General features: G+C 36.8%; 1 protein-coding gene and 1 long non-coding RNA gene across 13 annotated transcripts in view; both read right to left on the reverse strand.

The window, feature by feature from the left end:
- LOC111091120 overlaps nucleotides 1–5,950 on the reverse strand; it is a 31,625-nt gene extending 25,675 nt beyond the window's left edge. Inside the window, exons 1-3 of one of the 2 annotated variants that reach the window (XR_005373963.1) lie at nucleotides 5,525–5,583; nucleotides 4,668–4,786; nucleotides 510–605 (exon numbers count right to left, since the gene is read on the reverse strand). This is a non-coding gene — a long non-coding RNA (uncharacterized LOC111091120). Of the gene's footprint in view, nucleotides 1–509; nucleotides 606–4,667; nucleotides 4,787–5,524; nucleotides 5,584–5,771 lie in introns of those variants that run through there. The other variant, XR_005373964.1, reaches the window with a different exon arrangement.
- Nucleotides 5,951–8,616: 2,666 nt separating this feature from the next.
- ADAD1 (adenosine deaminase domain containing 1) overlaps nucleotides 8,617–20,463 on the reverse strand; it is a 98,242-nt gene continuing 86,395 nt past the window's right edge. For 10 of the 11 annotated variants that reach the window (XM_038564733.1, XM_038564738.1, XM_038564742.1 and 7 more), the window contains one exon: nucleotides 8,617–8,953. In XM_038564733.1, the coding sequence (XP_038420661.1) occupies nucleotides 8,853–8,953 (101 nt within the window). In that variant the 3' untranslated portion in view covers nucleotides 8,617–8,852. The remainder of the gene's footprint in view (nucleotides 8,954–20,463) is intronic. The other variant, XM_038564740.1, reaches the window with a different exon arrangement.

Consider the following 20,463-nt stretch of genomic DNA (forward strand, 5'->3'; position numbering starts at 1 on the left):
GTTTAAAACATGCCATGAAGATGGCTACAGGAGTGGTAAAGACTATGTCCGTAATTCCCTAAAATCTCCCATAATAATTACCACTTAATGTCTTATCCTATGTGCGGCACTATCCTACACTGATGGTAGAAATATAAAATAGTACCATTTTGCACAGGGTATTTGACAATAGTCCGTAAAATTTTAAATATGCCTTTCCTTTTACCTGACAGTTCCACTTCCAGGGAGTTATTTTACACACATTGAAAAGATGTGTATACAAAAATATTTATTGTATAATATTTGTAATAATGAAAATTTTAAAACAAATTCAAATGTCTAAATCAACAGAATGTAACATAAATTATGGTATAGCCATACAATGTAATACTGAGAACTCTCAGGAAAAAAATGAAGATACAAAAAAAATTATGTAGCATATTATTAGATGAAAAGTATGTATGTATGTAATTATCTTAAGACAATTATATATTTCTATATGGGAAGAATCCAGGAAAATACATACAAACCATTAAGAGCAATCTTCTCTGGTGGGATTATTTTACACATTTCTGTGTTCTTTACATCTTTAATTAGAGTATATTTCTTCTATAAACTTCATTCACCTGGGGGAAAAAAGCTCTATAGATATTTATGGTTCCTTTGTATCTGCTTCCTAATTTCTCTCTAGGGAGTCATTCCAGGAGGCTAGTGTCTTGGGCCATCTGGACATTTTACTATTTTCTCTTTTTCTCCCCTCCACCCAAGGGGGATGCATTTATATGTTTACAATCAAGCAAACAAGTGAAAAGAGGCTATTTCAAGTCCTACATGCTCAGTCTTCATTTAGGCTCAAGGAGAATACAATCTAGTTGTGTGTTCTTCAGAGACAAAGTGTATGTGTGCAACCTTGGGCAAATTGCTTAATGATTCTTAACTTTGCTTCCTTCTCCCTAAAGTAGTCACAATAACCACTTACTTGCTAAGTGGCTGTCATTACTATTGTTACCAACCATGTCTCTTAGGGTCAGGACTGTACATTTTACCTCAGCTTTTGACATAAATGGGTCCCTAACAAGTACTTCTTCATCACACACACACACACACACAGATAGATAGAGGCAGAGACACAGGCAGAGGGATAAGCAGGCTCCATGCAGGGAGCCCAATGTGGGACTTGATCCCAGGCCTCCAGGATTACACCCTGGGCTGAAGGCGGCGCTAAACCACTGAGCCACCGGGGCTGCCCTGTATTTCTTGATAGTCATGGCGACATAGCTCCAAATGGTTTCTGTTCATGTCAGTTTGAATGAACAGTGTGTCTTGTTATATTTTTCAGTTTGGAAGTTCTGCTTCTACAGGGTGAACCCTAAGAAATGTTGACCTTGTTCATTCAATCAAGACTTACATAAAATGCTAGAATTGCCCAGGATTGGTTAGCTGTGCTCTGGGAATGAAGGGATAAATACAGAAGTGCAGAGGTAAATTTCTCTGCAGGCAGAAGGGGGTAGAGAGGAAGAAACTGTTTGCATAAACCCCAACCCAATCTTCCTTTCAGTTTACTCATCTTGATTTCGCTGAAGATAAAAACTAGACCTGTCTTGCTACTCCCCCACCACCCCGTCCAATTAAACATGATCTTTTCAGGTTTGAAATCTTAGAAAGTTTTTGTAGTTTGATTGTTCTTGTCAAAGAACCTCAAAGAAAGATACAAGCCATCCTAACAAGGCTCTTAAGAATTTGATTTAAAAAATCTGTTCATGATTGTGTGTATGAGAAACACCATTGTGCATGACTAAAAAGATGTATTACAGGGAAAAAAGATTGATTTTGAGTATGGGCAGGGGATTCCTGATATGATCAAACCATTAGACTATGTTTTCTTGGGTTTGTGATTTAAGAAGGAATTTCATCTCCTCCATAGTGAATTTTCTTGCCTTTGTTGATTGATTTTAATCTTAATGCCATTGAAAATTGCGCTTTTAAAAAAATAAAGTTCTGAATGTGGAAAAACAAATTGCTTGCTCATTCTCATTTTCAGTGATGGAAGGTATGACTGCAGTCATTGTGGTGTACACACCTCCCTTACTTTCAGTTTTTCCCTTGTTAAGATATGGAAAGTAATAAAGATGGTAATTTGAATAAAGGTGGGAAGACCAACTCTTGGGCAAATTTCTCCATTGCTTTTGCTTATATTATCAAGTTGATGTGAATAAAAACTCCAGATTTTTAAGGTAAAATTAATGCCAGGATTTCAGCATTTCTTTCCATTGTATCAACTCTAATCAACCTTCATCTTTCCCTCTTCAGAAGGGGAAATACATACCAAGGTTAGATACGATGCTTCGTAACTTGTTAAAAATTTCCATTTTTTTTTTCAAAGGTTTAACTTTTTAAAAACTTCACATCATCATGATCCTATCAAAAACTGAGACCTATGAATGTACTGCGAGTACTCCACCAAGGCTAAAATTCACATTTGATTTGAGGGAAATTTGTTTATGTGTATCTCACAAAAAATATTACCACACAAAAAACAATGTTTGTTTCTCAATACAAAATGCACAGTGGGAACCTCTAGTTTTCTCTCTGCCGTTCACAGGTGAAGCAGCAGAGTGTGAAATAGCTGAGAAAGACTAGCCTACAGTGCAGAGACATGTAGTGATGGAGTGAACTCTGGTCTCTGTTTCCTGGTGCTCCTGCTTATTCTCCTCCACTAAGGAGGCAGCTTAGGAGTAGGAGCTGAGGGCAGGAGATAGGTAGGTATTTGCTAAAGGCCTGGCTGGAAGGAGAGTATCTCTGCCCCTTCTCCCTAAAAAATCTGGCCCAGAACAAGGAGTCAGTCTAGGAGGGTTGGGCAGACAGGAGGGGTTAACATCTGGAGATGGACTCAAGTCAAGAGTCAGAAATCTCAGGGCATGAACTGGTGAGTGGTACCAGCCGAGGAGGAGACAATCAGGATTAATTTGAAAGATCTATGTGGATAGGTCCTACAAGGGTAGGGCAGATAACCACATTAATTTCTACTTTTAAAACCCAGAATTGGGATCCCTGGGTGGCGCAGCGGTTTGGTGCCTGCCTTTGGCCCAGGGCGCGATCCTGGAGACCCCAGATCGAGTCCCACGTCGGGCTCCCGGTGCATGGAGCCTGCTTCTCCCTCTGCCTACGTCTCTGCCTCTCTATCATAAAAATAAATAAATAAATAAAAATAAATAAAACCCAGAATTATTTAATATTTTAAGAATTAAAGTTAAAAGTGTAAATCTGCAACCTCATTTGAACCCTGAGTTAGAATGGACAGTAATTTTAAAACTAACAAAAATTTTAAAATGAGTGAGCCTTTTGTCTTTGTTAATAAAACTAATAAAAAGTGGGTAAGACCTTTCTTTTTGTTTGTATAACCCATGACTGGCTTTATCAGTTTAGAGGCACAACAGCTGTCATGACGCTCTAATTTTAGCTATTAATTGTTTTAGCCTCACCTGCAAGTCATCAATAAGTCTAATATCTCAATTTTGAGCCCTTTATACTTCCTCAACCCCCAACCCATGTGAATTGTCAAGAAAGCCAGGTGCCTATTCATTTCGGGAAGGTGTCTTGATTCTCAGCACCAGGTAGAAGAGATTCTTGCATTGGTTGCTGCTGTGGCCACACAGACCAATGGACACTTTCTCCAGGTAAACTGATGTTCTACTGTTCCAGATCATGCCCAGGCTGAAGTACTGCCACATTGGGCTTTAAGGAGAGAGCCAGCCAGTCCACATGTTCAAAGTCTTTTGTTCTAAAGACTGAGTTCTAGGCCAGAGGGGCTCCCTGGGGAGACCTTGCAGCCTCATCCAGGTGATACAGATTTTCCCCTGCCCCATGAACCCATCAAACCAGGCTTCTCATCCTGTATGGTACGCTTTCCTCTGGGACCTCTTATCCTTTCAAAACTGCAGTAAAATCTCAATGAGAACCATCCCAATTCATCAGAAAGGTTCTAATGAACTGAACTTTAAAAGGCTTTACACCCCTTTTTTCTCCCAGGAAGTTGCTTGGCATCTATGCAAATCTGTACCTCTTTTCCAGTGATTAGCCATGTACACCACAGGGCCTTAAGAGAGGTCTTACAGTCAGGCCATATTGAGATTCTGTTTCACCCTTCTCCTGAGGCAATAGGTACCTGTGTTGTGTGCCTTTTGTTTGTATAACTATATGGGATCATTCAAATGACTATCTTGAAAAAGAAGTGCCTGTAGGTCCTGGCAGCTTCAAGTGCTGGTTGAAGTTCTTACATTTCTATCCCACAGCACTTTGTTAGATCTGGAACCCCAAATCTAAATTCATGGAAAACAGAGTGGATTTGATAACTTATGCCACATTTATCTTAGAATGCAGGGATGTCTGAGCATAGCTAGAAAGCCAGCAGGGTGGCCCACAATGGGCTTTTTGTCTAAAGGACTGAAGAGCCTCCTGGGAAAGAAAGAATTCATTCAAACAAACACAAGTGTCCACATCTCAAGTTTGATTCAAGAACAAAGGATCAAGGTGGGCAATGCGGAAGGAAGTCAAAGAAGGGAGTAGACCATGGTGTTTACTACTCAGATTGTCTTTTTCTCCAACTCCTATGCACTAATTCAGGTGTGCAGGGTGGGAAGAAGCTACAATAAACGATGAATAAAAACTGAACGAGTTGTTTCACTAACCTTTATAGACCTTAAGAAACCCAAGACAGTGCTTTCCAAAGGAAAATCAGGAGAAGGTTTTGTCAGAAGCCAATAGGGCCTTGACAATACTGGCAGCTTCAGGATATCACCACAGTGAGCTGGAGAAAAGAGCAGGAATGGAAAATGGTGGGGCAGAAACTAAGTTAGCAAACACAAATGACCTCCCACTGGGCTTTTTAGAATTAGCTGGGAGGAATATCTGGAAAGCATCTAGAAGCAAACCAAAAGAAATACTGTTTTGTTGACTATGACTGTGATTCTGCTTGTGCCCCAGAGCTAGGACTGGGGACACAAAGCCTAAAATATAGTTGAAGCTTCAACATTTGTTCCGTGGAACCCCATCAGGTGTTCTGCATTCTATTTGTTTTCTACAGATGAAAACGTTTCAGAGGCACATGGGTGGCTCAGTCGGTTGGGTGACTGCCTTCAGCTCAGCTCATGATCTCAGGGTCCTGGGATTGAGCCCCGCATTGGGCTCCCGGCTCAGCAGGGAGCCTGCTTCCCTCTCTCCCTCTGCTGTTCCCCCTGCTTGTGCTCTTGCTCTCTCAATCCCTCTGTCAAATAAATAAATAAAATCTGTAAAAAACAAAACTCTTTCAAAGCTATTTGACAGGAGTCCTTTTAAATGGTAGCAGCTGCCTGGGGGCTACAGAAAAGAAATCCATTTAGAAAATGGGCCTATACTGCAGGATAAGAATCAGCCTTTAGGAACTGAAAGATGACAACTGCCCTGTCTTGTCACTGGTAACACATATTCCTGCCTAAAGCTCAATGTTCTAATAGGTGCTCTTTGCCCTGAAATTTTTTACTACTTAGAAATGTCAAATTTGGGGTACCTGAGTGGCTCAGTGGTTGAGCATCTGCCTTCAGCTTAGGGCATGATCCTAGGGTCCTGGGATTGAGTCCCACATCAGGTTCCCTTCAGGGAGTCTGCTTCTCCCTCTGCTTATGTCTCTGCCCCTCTCTTTGTCTCTCATGAATAAATAAATAAAATCTTAAAAAAAAAAAAAAGTTAAACTTTAGGAATACTTGCTTTCAAGTATTTCTTTTAAAAAGAGCCTGTACATCAAATTCTTAACTTACATGTTCTCTTTGCTTATATTTAAATCAGTGGTAATTGTTTCTCTGTGATGATTATGACCAATATTATAGTTTCCTTTCTAAAGAGCTGTTTTGGTTTTTCTTTTGCTTTTTATTAATCTTCTAGATTCTTTCCTTTTTCTTTATCTTATTTTTCTTTTATCATTCTTTCCTAAGTGAAGATAAAGAAACAGAAGAGTATCAGGTATGAGGATAACCCAAGGCTGATAAAGAGAGTTGAGGCTGTTTTTCTGCCAGGAAGGTAATAGTCTTTATTGTTATTGTTATTATAAAGGTAATATTGCTTATGTCAAAAATTAAATATAGAAATATATAAAGGAAAGATAAAAATTATTTCAAAATCACACTGTTCAGAAGATAATCACTATTAATATTGTAGGATAGAATTTATATGTGTCTTTCCATGTATATACATACATGTAGACAGACAAAAAAGAAGGGAGAGTGAGCTTATGCAAGAACCTTTCTAGGTCCCTCAAGAAAAGCCTGGTACTGCCCCTTGAATCAGTACCTAAATGTTGTCACCTAGGGAAGAAAGACAGATAAGCAAACCCCATGTTTCAAAATTACCCATAACACAGTAGCTCCACAGATCAAATTAACCACACAGGACAGCCCTAAAGATCGCTCAGGAAAATTGCAAGAACCACATTGTTATCTTGTTTCCAGAGCGATTCAGAACATCTATGAGGAAACTCATAAACTATAAAGCACTGTCTTTGACGTACATAGTCATCTGATAGGGCCACAGTCCTTGAGTGGCTCAAAATACCACAGAAGTGGGTGGGGAGTGCTTCTACTCAGGGAGAGTCCTTAACCTCATTTCCCTGCATCTGATATTTCAGAAAGTCCAAGTAATTTTAATTTACCTTTATATTTGGAGAAGGCATCCCAGAAAGACTTTAACAAATGTTTGGAATCTGTTAGAGTTGCTGATCTGCACCCAGGATAAGTTGACTTACTTTTCATCAAAGTGAGAATTTAAAAACAAAGTGAAATAAAACAAAAACTTTTATTAACAGAGAAGAGGACTAATGCTGGTATAATCCCTAACAAGGTTTTCAGTATAGGAGTGATATTCTCTGAATAAAAGAGTAGAAAAAGTTGGACTGTGGAATCACACAGTTCTGAATAAAATGCCACACACTTAGGGCTGTTTATTGTCTATTGCATGCAATATTTGGGACATATTCATACTAAACAAATATTTGCTATTTATCTGAGATGCAATTTTGACTGTGCATTGTGTATTTTTATTTTATTTGCTAAATCTTGCAACCCTACTCTCACTCAATGTATGACCACATACAAGGTACTTTATTTCTCAAAACTTCTAGCTCTGCATTGTAAGATGCAGGATAACAATAACTAACTCTTAGGTGATAGAGAAGCACCTAGAATTCACTCATTAGATATTTACTGAGAGTCTACTATGGCAAGGGCTCTGGCCTAGGCCAGGGAAATGGAACCTGTCTTCCTGAAGATTACATTAAACAGTTAACTGCAAAACTGGTTACTTACCTTAAACTGTGATTAGCACAACAGAAAAACATAAGATGTTATGAGATGGAGATATAACTGGTCAGAGCAGCTTTCCTTGAAAAAATGACACTTGAACTTGGATGCATATATTCAAAAGTGTAGACTTGGAGTACTTGAAACATAAAATGTCCCAAACCGAACTGAGTATCTTTCATCTCTTCCTTGCAAACCAGTTTTTTGTCCTAAGTCCTTAAACTTCAGTTAAAGAGACAGCATTCATAGGTTGCCCATGCCAGAAACCTAGGAGTCATTCTGAACTCATTCTTGACACTCACTCTTCATATCAATTCAATTATCAGTTTGTCTTCCAAACATTCCTCAAATCTGTACCTTGTTTTCCATCTGTATTATCACTGTCCTCACTGTCTCTTGCATGGCTATTTTGATAGCTTCCTAACCAGTTAATATACTGTTGGTTCTCATCCCTTAAAACTAATATTTTACACTTGAGCTAGAAAAAGCTATTACATTTCTCTATTTAAAACATTTTAGTGAACCCCTTTTACTAAAAGCCCAAGATTTCCTTCCCTTTATCATTTATAGGATCCTTAAGAATCATTCCTGAGCAGCCAATAATCTATTCAGGGAATCAGGGATGTGTTTTAAAACCAAAGATATGGGACACCTGGGTGGATCAGTGGTTGAGCATCTGTCTTTGGCTCAGGTCGTGATCCTGGGGTCCTGGGATCAAGTTCCGCATCAGGTTCCCTGCAGGGAGCCTGCTTCTCCCTCTGCTTATGTCTCTGCCTCTTTCTGTGTCTCTCATGAATAAATAAATAAAATCTTAAAAAAATAAAATAAAATAAAACCAAGGATACTCATTTCTCTCCAACAACAGAGAGCACTGAGAGACTGTTAAACCGACATAGGGCAGCTTCTGAGTATTTTGCGAAGTACTGTGTCCAGCACTGGGATGAAAAAAAAAAAAAAAAACCCAAAATCTTACAAAAATTTGTCCTTCCAAACAATCAAGTGCTTATTGTAAACTTACGCCTCTTTGATAAAACCTGAAGTGTTTGGAAAAGAACACAGGGAGTCCTGGGTACACGTAAAATGCTGTCACCACTTACCGTCTTTGGCTATGAACACTTCCTACTACCTAATCTTCATTGCCTTGGAAGCCACATCCATTCATGAGTTGTGTTTGGATCTCTGGTGTTGATGTTCTACACGTATATCACTTTTATGTCTGAATGACCAGTTTCCATCAAAAAACGAAAATATGTACTATATTCCATTAAGCACCAAAAGGAAAAAGAATTAGCCAGGTCCTTAGACTCAGAAATCTAAAGTAATTTTTTTTATTTCTTTTTGCCTTAGAACAGAACCATTAGTGTAGGAGGGGTGAATTCTATTATAGGATTTAAGAAGCAGGCTCAGAAGGGAAGTTCATATGGAGGACAGCAATGCTCTGTTCTAACAGAAGAGAATAGGAACCGGAGGCAACAGAAGACAATTACCTCCTACTTGCTGCCTTGGTTCCTAGTAGGTCTGGGATTCCAAGGAGTCATCAGAAGGGCTTCAGTCTCTTCTCTGTTCAGAGTAGGATGAATCTGAGAATGGTGGAGGTGTGGGAAGTAGATCCTCCAGTCTTGTCCTATTCTGCATCCAGCTCCTAAATGCTGTGGGAACAAAGCAAGACTTAATGAAGGCCAAAATGAAATCCCTTTTGCTTTAGTCCTTTCTCCATCTACTGTAGCCTCTTCATACCCAGTATCCAGTGAGTTATAAGGGATAAAGAGGGATAATAGAGTTGAAGCAAAGAAAAGGACAACTCTTGAGGCTTAGGTAAGGAGGGAAAATTTCCTTCATAGTCTGTCAGAGCTTGCCAATCCAAAATAACAAAAGCCACTTTGGGGGACGGAAGAAGAAAGACAGTGATAAGGACTCCCTTATTCCTCACATAGACACTGTGAAAGAGTTATGAGAATAGATCATATAGGCTTTTTATAGGGGTAACAAAGAAAACAGGTCAACCACAGCTTCCTCCGGCCTCAATTGTGATTCAATTCACCAGACCAACTGGGTTCTTTAGGACAGGAACCCAGGAGGTTGGGCTGAAAACCAAAAGGTAAGAGGGGGTTATGCTTAGCAGAGTCTCCCATATCTAGGAGAGCTGCCACAAGTAAACAGCCTGCAGCACTCATACAGAACAGGGTAGCTAGACTGGACATATCTAGAAATTTATGCCTATCATCACCTATAACTCACTTCCATCTTCTGGAAGAAAGTAAATTACTCTATAATGAATTATGTATGCTTACATACATCGTCATTCATAGTGTGAAGAAAATATTATGTTTGCAGGCCCCTTCTTAGTTGCCTACTAGCCAGGGGAAGCCATGGGTCATTCACTCATTCTGGTTAATTATATATAAGTAGGATCACCTTTACTCCTTCCTGCTTAAAATATAAACTTGATATCTGAAATTGCAGCAGCCATTTTGTCACTATGAGGGGTCACCCTATATAAAAAGGGCTGAAAATCATAGACAGTAATCTTGATATTGTCAAGCTACAGAGCCAATATAAGCAAATACATATGCTCAGATTTCTTTTGTGATACAAAACTATTTGTTTTAAGCCACTCTTTTGGGGTCACTTACAACCTTAAAGATTCCTAAATGATATAGGGAGTCCAGTTGCTTTACTGAATTATTAAAGTGTCACTGACAAGACAAAGGATAGACACCATATGATCATTTCCATAGATGCAGAAAAATCATCTGAGAAAGCACAATATCCAATCATGATAAAAACCCTCAAGACAGTAGATTTGGAGGAAACATACCTCAACATAATAAAAGCCATATATGAAAAACCAACAGCTTATGTCATCCTAAATGGGGAACAATTGAGAGTTTTTCCTCTATGGTCAGGAACAATACAGGGATGTCCACTTTTAACACTGTTATCTTTTTTTAAGATTTTATTTATTTATTCATGAGACACACACAGAGAGAGGCAGAGACATAGGCAGAGGGAGAAGCAGGCTTCGTGTGGGGAGCTTGATGTGGGACTCCATCTTAAGACTCTGGGATCACGACCTGAGCCAAAGGCAGATGCTCAACCACTGAGCCACCCAGGTGCCCCTGTTATTTAACATAGTACTGGAAGTCCTAGCTACAGAAACCAGATAAAAAAAAAGAAATGAAAGGTATCCAAATAGGCCAGGAAGAAGTAAAACTTTCACTATTTGCAAATGGCATATATAGAAAACTCTAAAGACTCCACCAGAAAACACTAGAACTGATAAACGAATTAATAAGGTTGCAGCACACAAAATCAATATACAAAAATCCATTGCATTTCTACACACTAATAATGAGGTAGCAGAAAGAGAAATTAAGAAAACAGTCTTATATACAATTGCATCAAAAATAAGCAAACACCTCCGAATAAACTTAATGAAGGAGATAAGTGAGCTGTATTCTGAAAACTATAAAACACTGATGAAAGAAATTGAAACAACACAAGCAAATGGTAGGATATTCCATGTTCATGGATTAGAAGAATAAATATTGTTACAATGTCCATACTACCCAAAGCAATCTATATAGTTAATGTAATCCCTATCAAAATATCAACAACATTTTTCACAGAACTACAACAAACTCCTAAAATTTATATGGAACTCCAAGACTGAATAGCCAAAGCAATCTTAAAAAAAAATGTACTTATGTACGAGACAGAGAGAGAGAGAAAGTGAAAGCAGGGGGAGGGATAGAGAAAGAGGGGAGAGAAAATCCCCAAGCAGACTGCTCACTGAGCACAGAGCCTGAGGTGGAGCTCCATCCCAGGACTCTAAGATCATGACCTGAGCTGAAATCGAGAGTCAGATGCTTAACTGACTGCCCCTAGCTAAAGCAATCTTGAAAAAGAAAAACAAACCTGGAGGTACCACAATCCCAGATTTCAAGACATACTACAAAGCTATAGCAAAACAGTATGGCACTGGCACAAAAACAGATACATAAATCAATGGAAAAGAATAGAGAATCCAGAAATAAACCCATGGTTATATGGTCATTTAATCTTCAACAAATGAGGCAAGAATATGCAGTGTGAAAAAGTCTCTTCAATGAATGATGTTGGGAAAACTGGATAGCTACATGCAAAAAAATGCCATTGGACCCATTTTCTTGCACCATACACAAAAACAAACTCAAAATGGATTAAGGACCTAAATGTGAGACCTGAAACCATAAAGAAGAGGGCATAGGCAGTAATTTCTCTGACATCAGCTATAATAATATCTTGATATGTCTCCTGAGGCAAGGTAAACAAAAGCAAAGATAAGGTATTGGGACTATATTAAAATAAAGGTCCTCCGCACAGCAAAGGAAACAACCAACAAAAGTAAAACACAATCTACTGAATAGGAGAAGATATTTGCAAATGATATATCCAATAAAGGGTTAGTGTTTAAAAAAATATAAAGAATTTATATGTAAGTTAACACCAAAAAATAACCACCCCTAAATAATCCAAATAAAAATGAGCAGAAGACATGAGCAAAGAAGATATACAGATGGCCAACAGACATGAAAAGATGTTTAACATCATTTGTCATCAGGGAAATGCAAATCAAAACTACAACAAGATATCATCTCATATCTGTTAGAATGGCTAAAATCAACAACATAAGAAACAACAGAGTATCCAGAGCAAAAGGAACCCTCATGCACTATTGGTGGGAATGTAAACTGGAGCAGCCACTCTGGAAAATAGTCTGAAGGTTCCTCAAAAATTAAAAATAGAAATAGTAAGTGTCTCAGTTGGTTGTGTCTGCCTTTGGCTCAGGTCTTGATCCCAGGGTTCTGGGATCAAGTCCCACATTGGGCTCCCTGCTCAGTGGGGACTCTGCTTCTCCCTTTCACTTCACCCCTTGCTTGTGCTCACTCTCTCTGAAATAAAATCTTAAAAAAATGAAAAAAAAAAAAAGGATTACCATATGATCCAGTAATTCTACTACTGAGTATTTGCCCAAAGGATATGAGGATTCTAATTTGTAAAGATATATACCCTATGTTTATTGCAGCATTATTTATAATTGCCAAATCATGAAAGCAGCATAGGTGGCCATCGATAAATGAATGGGTAAAGAAGATGTGGTATATATACACAATGGAATATTACTCAGTCATAAAAAAGAAGGAAAACTTGCTATTTGCTACAACATGGATAGATTTAGAGAGTATAATGCTAAGTGAAATAAATTAGAGAAAGACAAATATATGATTTCACTTGTAAGTGGAATTTAAGAAAAAAAAAACCCAAACAAATACACAAAAAGAGACAAACCAAAAAACAGACTCTTAACTACAGAGAACAAATTGACAGTTACCAGCAGAGAGGTGGATAGGGTGAAATAGGTGAAGAGATTTAAGAGTTCACTTATCATGATGATCATGTATAGCACTGTATATTAACTATACTGTAATCAAAATAAATAATAAAAATAAAGTGTTGGTTGTAGATAATGACTTAAGCCACAAGTAAACTGAGAGATGCATGGCTTTGTTAAATAATTTTTCTGCCAGTATCTACTCATGCACAATAGTCTTCACTCTAAGACCTTCAGTATAAGAGCACAGTGATAAAGTTGGCTAGAGAAAAGATATTAGGAAGTTAGGACTTTCATTTACATATGAATACACTGGCAAAGACCTGGCTATAGAGGATATTGGAGCTAATGTTCCTAACATCCATTTTATTTCAGAAGATTAGTGTAAGCCAATCATGATAAGACTATGCCCCCTGGAACTGGTTAATTGAGGGATGAGTAAACCTAAGCCAATATGGATCAAGGACCTACTGGAGTTCCTGGGAAAAAGAGCTAGTGTCAGTCTCCTATTAGAAATAATCAAGGAAGGGGCAGCCCTGGTGGCTTAGTGGGTTAGCGCTGCCTTCAGCCCAGGGCGAGATCCTGGAGGCCCAGGATTAAGTCCCACATTAAGCTCCCTGCATGGAGCCTGCTTCTCCTTCTACCTCTGTCTCTGCCTCCCTCTCTGTGTCTCTCATGAATTTAAAAAAAAAAAAAAATCTTAAAAAAAAAAAACCAAAACGAAATAATCAAGGAAGTATATTATTCTAGTGGTTGCTGGCAAGCATATTATGACCATGAGAGTTACCATTTTGGCAGGAAGTCCACTCCATGGCAGCAGAGAATTAGGGTCTCTTATAACATCTCTAAGCTGCTAAATCAATTGGCTCTGGAGTCTATCCCACTTTTAGACTTCCTAATACATGAAATAAATGTCTTTGGTGTTCAGGCCAATTTGAAGAAGGGCTTCTGTTACCTGTGGCTGAGGGTATTCTATGTGACATTGAATTTGGTACCTGAAACTGAAAGGCTATAAGTCTCAGATCCTAAAATGTGATGTGGAATTTGTCTCTTCACAGATGATGTGATTGCACATGTAGCAAACCCTAAAGACTACACACACATACAAACCTATTAAGACTCATAAGCAAATTCAGTAAAGTAGCAGGATACAAAATTAACATATGAAAATCAGATGCATTTCTAAATCAATGAGCTATCTGAAAAAGAAATTAAGAAAATAATCACTTTTACAATGGTATCAAAAAGAATAAAATACTTAGGAATAAACTTAAACAAAGAAGTGAAAGATGTATACACTAAAAACTACAAAACATTGGTAAAATAAATTAAAGACAACACAAGTAAATGGAAAGACAACTCATGTTCATGGATGTTGTTTAATACCCATACTATACAAAGAAATCTATATATTCAATGTTATCCTCTTCAAAATCCCAATGACATTTTTTACAGAAATAGAAAAAAAAATCCTAAAATATATTTGGAACAATGGAGGTCCCCAAATAGCCAAGACAATCTTGAGAAAGAAAAACAAAGCTGAAGCCATTATATTTCCTGATTTCAAAATGTATTACAAATCTACAGCAATTAAAATGATATGATGTATAAAGACAGACATGTAGTCCCATGAAACAGAATAGAGAGCCTAGAAATAAACCTATGCATATATATTCAATTAATTTTCAGCAAAAATGCCAAGAATGCAAAATGAGGAAAGGATAATCTTTTCAACAAATCGTGTAGGGAACATGGGGTATTCGCATGGAAAAGAATGAACTTAGACCCTTGTCTTATGCCATACACAAAAATCAATTCTAAATGGCTTAAAAACTTAAATGCAAGACATGAAACTATAAGGCTCCTAGGAGAAAACATATAGTAAAATCTTGACATTGATCTTAGTAGTGATTTCTCAGATATGATACCAATATTGCAGACAACAAAAGCAAAAATCTGTAAGTAGGACTACATAAAAACTAAATAGTTTTTTCATAGCAAAGAATAATCAAAAGAACAGAAGGCAATCTACAGAATGAGAAAAAATAGTTGTAAGCCATATATTTGATATTGGGTTAATATTTAAAATATATTTTAAAACCCCTAGGACTCAAAGCCAAAAAGCAACATTAAATAACCTGATTAAATGAGCAAAGAGCTTGAATAGACAGTTTTCCAGATAAGATATAAATGGCCAACATATATGTGAAAGGAAGCTCAATATCACTAATTATTAGGGAAATGCAAATCAAAACCACAATGAGCTATCACCTCTATCACCTCACACTTGTTAGAATGGCTATTATTCTTGTAAAAAGCCTAAAATATAACAAATGTTGCTAAGGAGGTGGAGAAATTGGAACACTTGTACACTGCTGGTGGAAATGTAAAATGGTGCAGCAGCTAAGGAAAGAATATGGTGGTTCCTCAAAAAATTAAAAATATAGTTATTGTGTGATCTAGCATTTCCATTTCTGGTATTTTTAAAAGAATTAAAATCAGGATTTCAAAAGATGTATGCATTCCTATGTTATTACAGCATTATTCACAATAGCCAAAGTATGAAAACAACTTAAATATTCATCGATAAATGAATGGATAAAAAAAATATGGTACATACACACAGTGGAATATTATTCAGCCTTACAAAGGGTATCCTGCTATATACAAAAACATGGATAAACCTGGAGGACATTATGATAATTGAAATAAGTTAGTCACTTATTTAACCACCAGGGGTGCCTGGGTGGCTCAGTTGGTTAAGCATCAAACTCTTGATTTTGGTTCAGGTCATGATCTCAGGGTCTTAGGATCAAGCCCTATATCAGGCTCTGCACTCAGCATTAAATCTGCTTGGGATGATCTCTCTCTCTGCCCTTCCCCCTGCTCACACTATCTTTAAAATAAACACAATCTTAAAAAAAAGTCACAGAAGGATAAATACCACATTATTCCACTTTTGTGTGGTATCTAAAATAGTTCAACTTATTGAAACAGAGTAGAATGGTGGTTGCCTGAGGCTGTGGGACAGGAGAATGGGAAGCTATTTTTCAATGAGTATAGCATTTCACATGTGCAAGATGAATAGGTTCTGAGAGATTTGCTGTAAAATATAGTGACTATTGCTAATAATATTATATTGTCTGCTCAAAAAAAAATAATTAACAGGGCATAGCTCATGTTAAGTGTTATTACTATGAAAAACGAGGAGAGTATAATAAGATAAATGTTTATCACCTTAATTGTGGTGATGGTTTCATGGGTATGCTTATGTCCAAACTCATCAAATTACATACATTAAATACGTGCATTTTTTTTTTGGTATATCAATTCTATCTCAATAAAGTTGAGGAAAGGGGCACCCTAGGTGGCTCAGTTAATTGTGCTCAACTCATGGTTTCAGCTCAGCTCATGTTCTCATGGGTTATGGAACTGAGTCCCTATCAGGTTCCACATTCAGCAGGGAGTCTGCTTGGGATTTCCCCCTGCCAATCCCTGTGCTCATCCCCCCACGCACACTTTCTTCCTCTCTCTCAAATATCTAAACACTTTAAAAAATTAAAGGAGAAAAATAGTTAATAAAGCCTGAAAGCATCTGTATTCTTAGAAATTAGGTTCAGATATGGTTGAGCTATCTCTTTATTGTGGTCAACCATAAAATGTTAAGTTTCCAATTTAATAAAACGTTTGCCCATGAAATAATATCCCTAGTTACACAAGATTTTTGAGTCACAAGCATATTGCTGACAGAATTAAAATATAATGGTTGTTTCTACGACTGCTCATTCATGGAAGATCTAAATCTCTTTTGTATGCCATGGGTTTGTGGTTTTATCTTTGTTTTTCCATCTTAGATCTCAACCGACTTAAAATTGGAGAGTTGTTTTTTTTCTCAGAAAGTGAATCTCTCTGAGGCTAAACACCTGAGTAGAAGCAACTGGGAACGATTGAGTAGGGGGAAAGCAAGCTCATTGATGCCAATCACCCTGCTCCCCCACCCCCCACCAAGCTTTCTTAATATCTGGAGACATAGAGGAAATAATTTGTATTGAATAGTAAATTTGGAGACAGTGGGAGGTTAACCATTTCCTACTAACTTCATAACTTTCATGTTTTACCTACATTATTTCTAGTTACTGGTTTATTTAGGACTTGGATAGGAATTCTAAGCCCAATATACATGACCAAGCAAACACTGAAATCCAGTGGAACTGTTAGGGGGTGGATATTTAAAAGAATGTAAAAGATTTCAGTATGGCAATTTTCTTGGTAAAATTCTGCAAAAACTGTAGATATTCATGGGTAAAAGTAGACTATAAAATATTGGTTTGCCCCTATTTGATGAAATGGAGGCAATACTTCAACCGAGAAACACTCTATTGCACAAAAATAGGAAAGGGGAAAATGACATCTCTCTCCAGTTATCACTCTTTGTGTGGCTGAGAACACGAACTTAAGTCCATGTAACTCACACAATTTGACAACAGGGGTCTCTCGGTCATGTTAATACAACCTTCTTTTAATAAATATTACTTACTTTGATGAATGAATCCACTTTTAACATCTTGACATTTGTGTTTTATAAAATTAAATTATCATATAATTGTAAATTATATGAATCCAAGAAGGAACAGGTATGAAAAAATAAACCCAAGAAGAAATATCACAAATGATGTGCCCAAGTCTTCCTTTGATTGTTATCTGCTCAGTGGGGCAGAAGCAATAGTCTCTCAATCAGCTATCCAATTTAAGACAACAGCTCTTTCCGTTCTTTTTGGCCAGAAAATTAGCAATATGTAGATTAATAGAAAATACACTCTTAGGAAATAAACTACATGTCACACTAAATGGTTATGGTAATTGTGAAAAACAGACTTTATCTATCCTGGTATAACTAAGTATCACAATTAAAAAAAATATATACAGCCTAACCACAAAGAGAAAACCGTAAAACCATGCCATTTAACAATTAAGAGTAGTGTGAAGATGGAAAAGTTCTATGGAAAGGCCAATGTTTCATTTCAGATTATAAACATCCAAAGAAATCAGGACATACTCTTGACCATGCATAGTAGAAATCAACAAAGAAGGTTGTTTTTATAAGGACACATTGTTCTGCTCCTTTCAAATTCAGGCACTCATTTATTGGAGAAGCAGTTAACTTTTTCCATCCAGAACACTATAAAATGGATAACTACTACAGGCTATTTGTTGGCCAAAATTAGAAAAATAATAATTTCCTTGCTTACTCATGATGAAATAATTTTTGTCAGAACTTCAGATGGGTTACTGTACACATCTTTCTCTCCCACTCCAACTTTGCCTACCAAAACTTTCAACACTCCTGTTGATTCCACATATGATAGTGTTGCTTCATTTTAAATCTCTCAATGCTACATGATAAATTTACATACAAAACTGATGCTGTACCTCATGCTCACAAGTTGGCAAATAAAATTTGTAAAAACTTTTATCCTTTATTTAATTAATCAAGGTTTTTAATCAAGGAAATGGTATGTGGTGTTCCTTATGTTATGGTCCAAATAGTGTGTTTCTGCAAAATTTGGACATGAGAAAAAGAAGTAATTCCTATGTTTAGCTTCTCCAATTTCTCTTTGGTAATATTATAAAATGCAAATATAAAATCTATATATTGATAGCTAAATACAATTAAATAACATCTATCAATGGCTTTCCATCGTTCTCAGGAAAAATCCTACTTCCTTAGAATGACATACTGTAAATATTTATTGAATGACAACTATGTGTCAGATACTGTTATAGGCCCTAGAGATAGCAACAGACAGAATCTCCCTTCTTTATATTAAAGTAGAAGGACACAGACAATTACAGAATAAATTTAAAAACTATGCAGAGTAATTAGAGGGTGATAATAAGCTACAGAGGGGGAAAAAGTTAGGAAGGGGGATAGCTAGTTCCTGGGACCTCAATATTAATAAGGTCATCAGAAAAGAAAAAAAAAAAAACATGTGAGCAAAGGATTGAAAGTAAGGGAATAAGTCAAGCAGATATTGAAGTAGAGAGCACTTCAGGTAGAACAGCAAATGCAATGGGCCAGAGGCTGTCACATGCTATTTTGTTCAAGGAGCAATAAGGTGGCCAGTGTGACTGAAGGGGAGTAAGAGAGAACAGTAGTGGGAGAGGACATTATTGATGGCGGGGGGTGGGGGGGGGTGGGAGGGGGCTTGTAAGCCAATTAATGACTTTGGCTTTTACTTTTGGTGAGACAGGATGCCACTTGAAGATTCTGATAAGGACATAATTTGATTTATATTTTAGAAGGATCATTCAGTCTCCTATGTGAAAAGAGGCATTTAGTAGAACAAGAACTGAAGGAAAGAGTACCATTTAGGAGAATGACTGAAATATTAAAACAAATGTTGATAATGGCTTAGAGTGGTAGAGATAGCTGTGGTTAGAAGTGCTGGATTAAAGATAAATTCTGAAGACAGAACCAATGAGATTTCTTGACAGGTTGAATATGAGGTACAAAAGAAAGAATGAAAACAAAGATTTTTGTTTTGAGCAATTAGTAGAATATGGAATTCCCAATAACGAGTGACAAAGACGACCTATGGAATCATATTTTCTGGAACCACTGCCACAGTTATTTATCTTAAATATATATTTTAAACATTCAAATATACTGATGTCTTGAAGGATACCATTTCCATTTGCCACTCAAAGAAAAAGCATTACCACTTCTTCAATGTTTGAACCTTAACTAGATGATGATAATTGGCAATAGGGATACTGATTGAATATATCTTTTACTATTTAATAATGACAATCTTAAATTTTAATCTGTTGATTTCATTCTTCTTAATTTTAACAATGCAGTTGTTTTACATACACTGGTTATATACACAATTCTTAGATATAAATATAGTTTCGTTTAGGGACATTGTTTATAGCCATTTCAACCACAATTATGAAACTAGCAAAACAAAATAACTTTGAGATATAATCTACATGAGTATAAATCCAGTGGTTTTTAGTATATTCATGAAGTTAGGCAACCATCACCACTATTTAATTTTAGAACATTTTCACCCAAAAAGAAACCCCATACTCATTAGCACTCACTTCACATTCTCCCTCATTCCAGCCCCTGGAAACCAGTAAACTAGGTTCTGCCATGATGAATCTGCTTTTCCTGGATGTTTCGTATAAATGGAATCATACAATATTTGGCTTTTTTGCAACCAGCTTCTTGAAATTAGCATGTTTTCAAGACTCATCTGTGTTGCAGAATGTATTAGTACTTCAGTATTTCTAGTGTCAGATACTATACTATCATATGGATATGCCACATGTGCACATCTTTTTTGGAGAAATGTCTATTCAAATCATTTGGCCATTTTTAAATTGGGTTATTTACCTTTTTATTGTTGAATTGCAAGTGCTATTTATACATTCTGAATACAAACCACTTATAAGATCCATGATTTGCAAATATTTTCTTCCCTTCTGTGGGTTATCTTCGTACTTTCTTTATGGTGTCCTTTTAAGGACAAAAGTTTCAGATTTTGATAATGTCTAATTTATTCTTTTGTTGATTTTGCTTTCAATGACATATCTAAGGAACCATCGACTAATAGGAAGCCAAAAATATTTACTCCTATGTTTTATTCTATGAGTTTTATTCTTTTAGGTATAAAATCCAGGTCTATGATTCAGTTTTGGTCAATGTTTATGTATGGTATGAAGTAGGGGTCCAACTTTATTCTTTTGCATATAAATATGCAGTTGTCTCAGCACCAG

The sequence above is a fragment of the Canis lupus genome, chromosome 19 (assembly GCF_011100685.1).
Source record: "Canis lupus familiaris isolate Mischka breed German Shepherd chromosome 19, alternate assembly UU_Cfam_GSD_1.0, whole genome shotgun sequence".
NCBI lineage: Eukaryota > Metazoa > Chordata > Mammalia > Carnivora > Canidae > Canis > Canis lupus.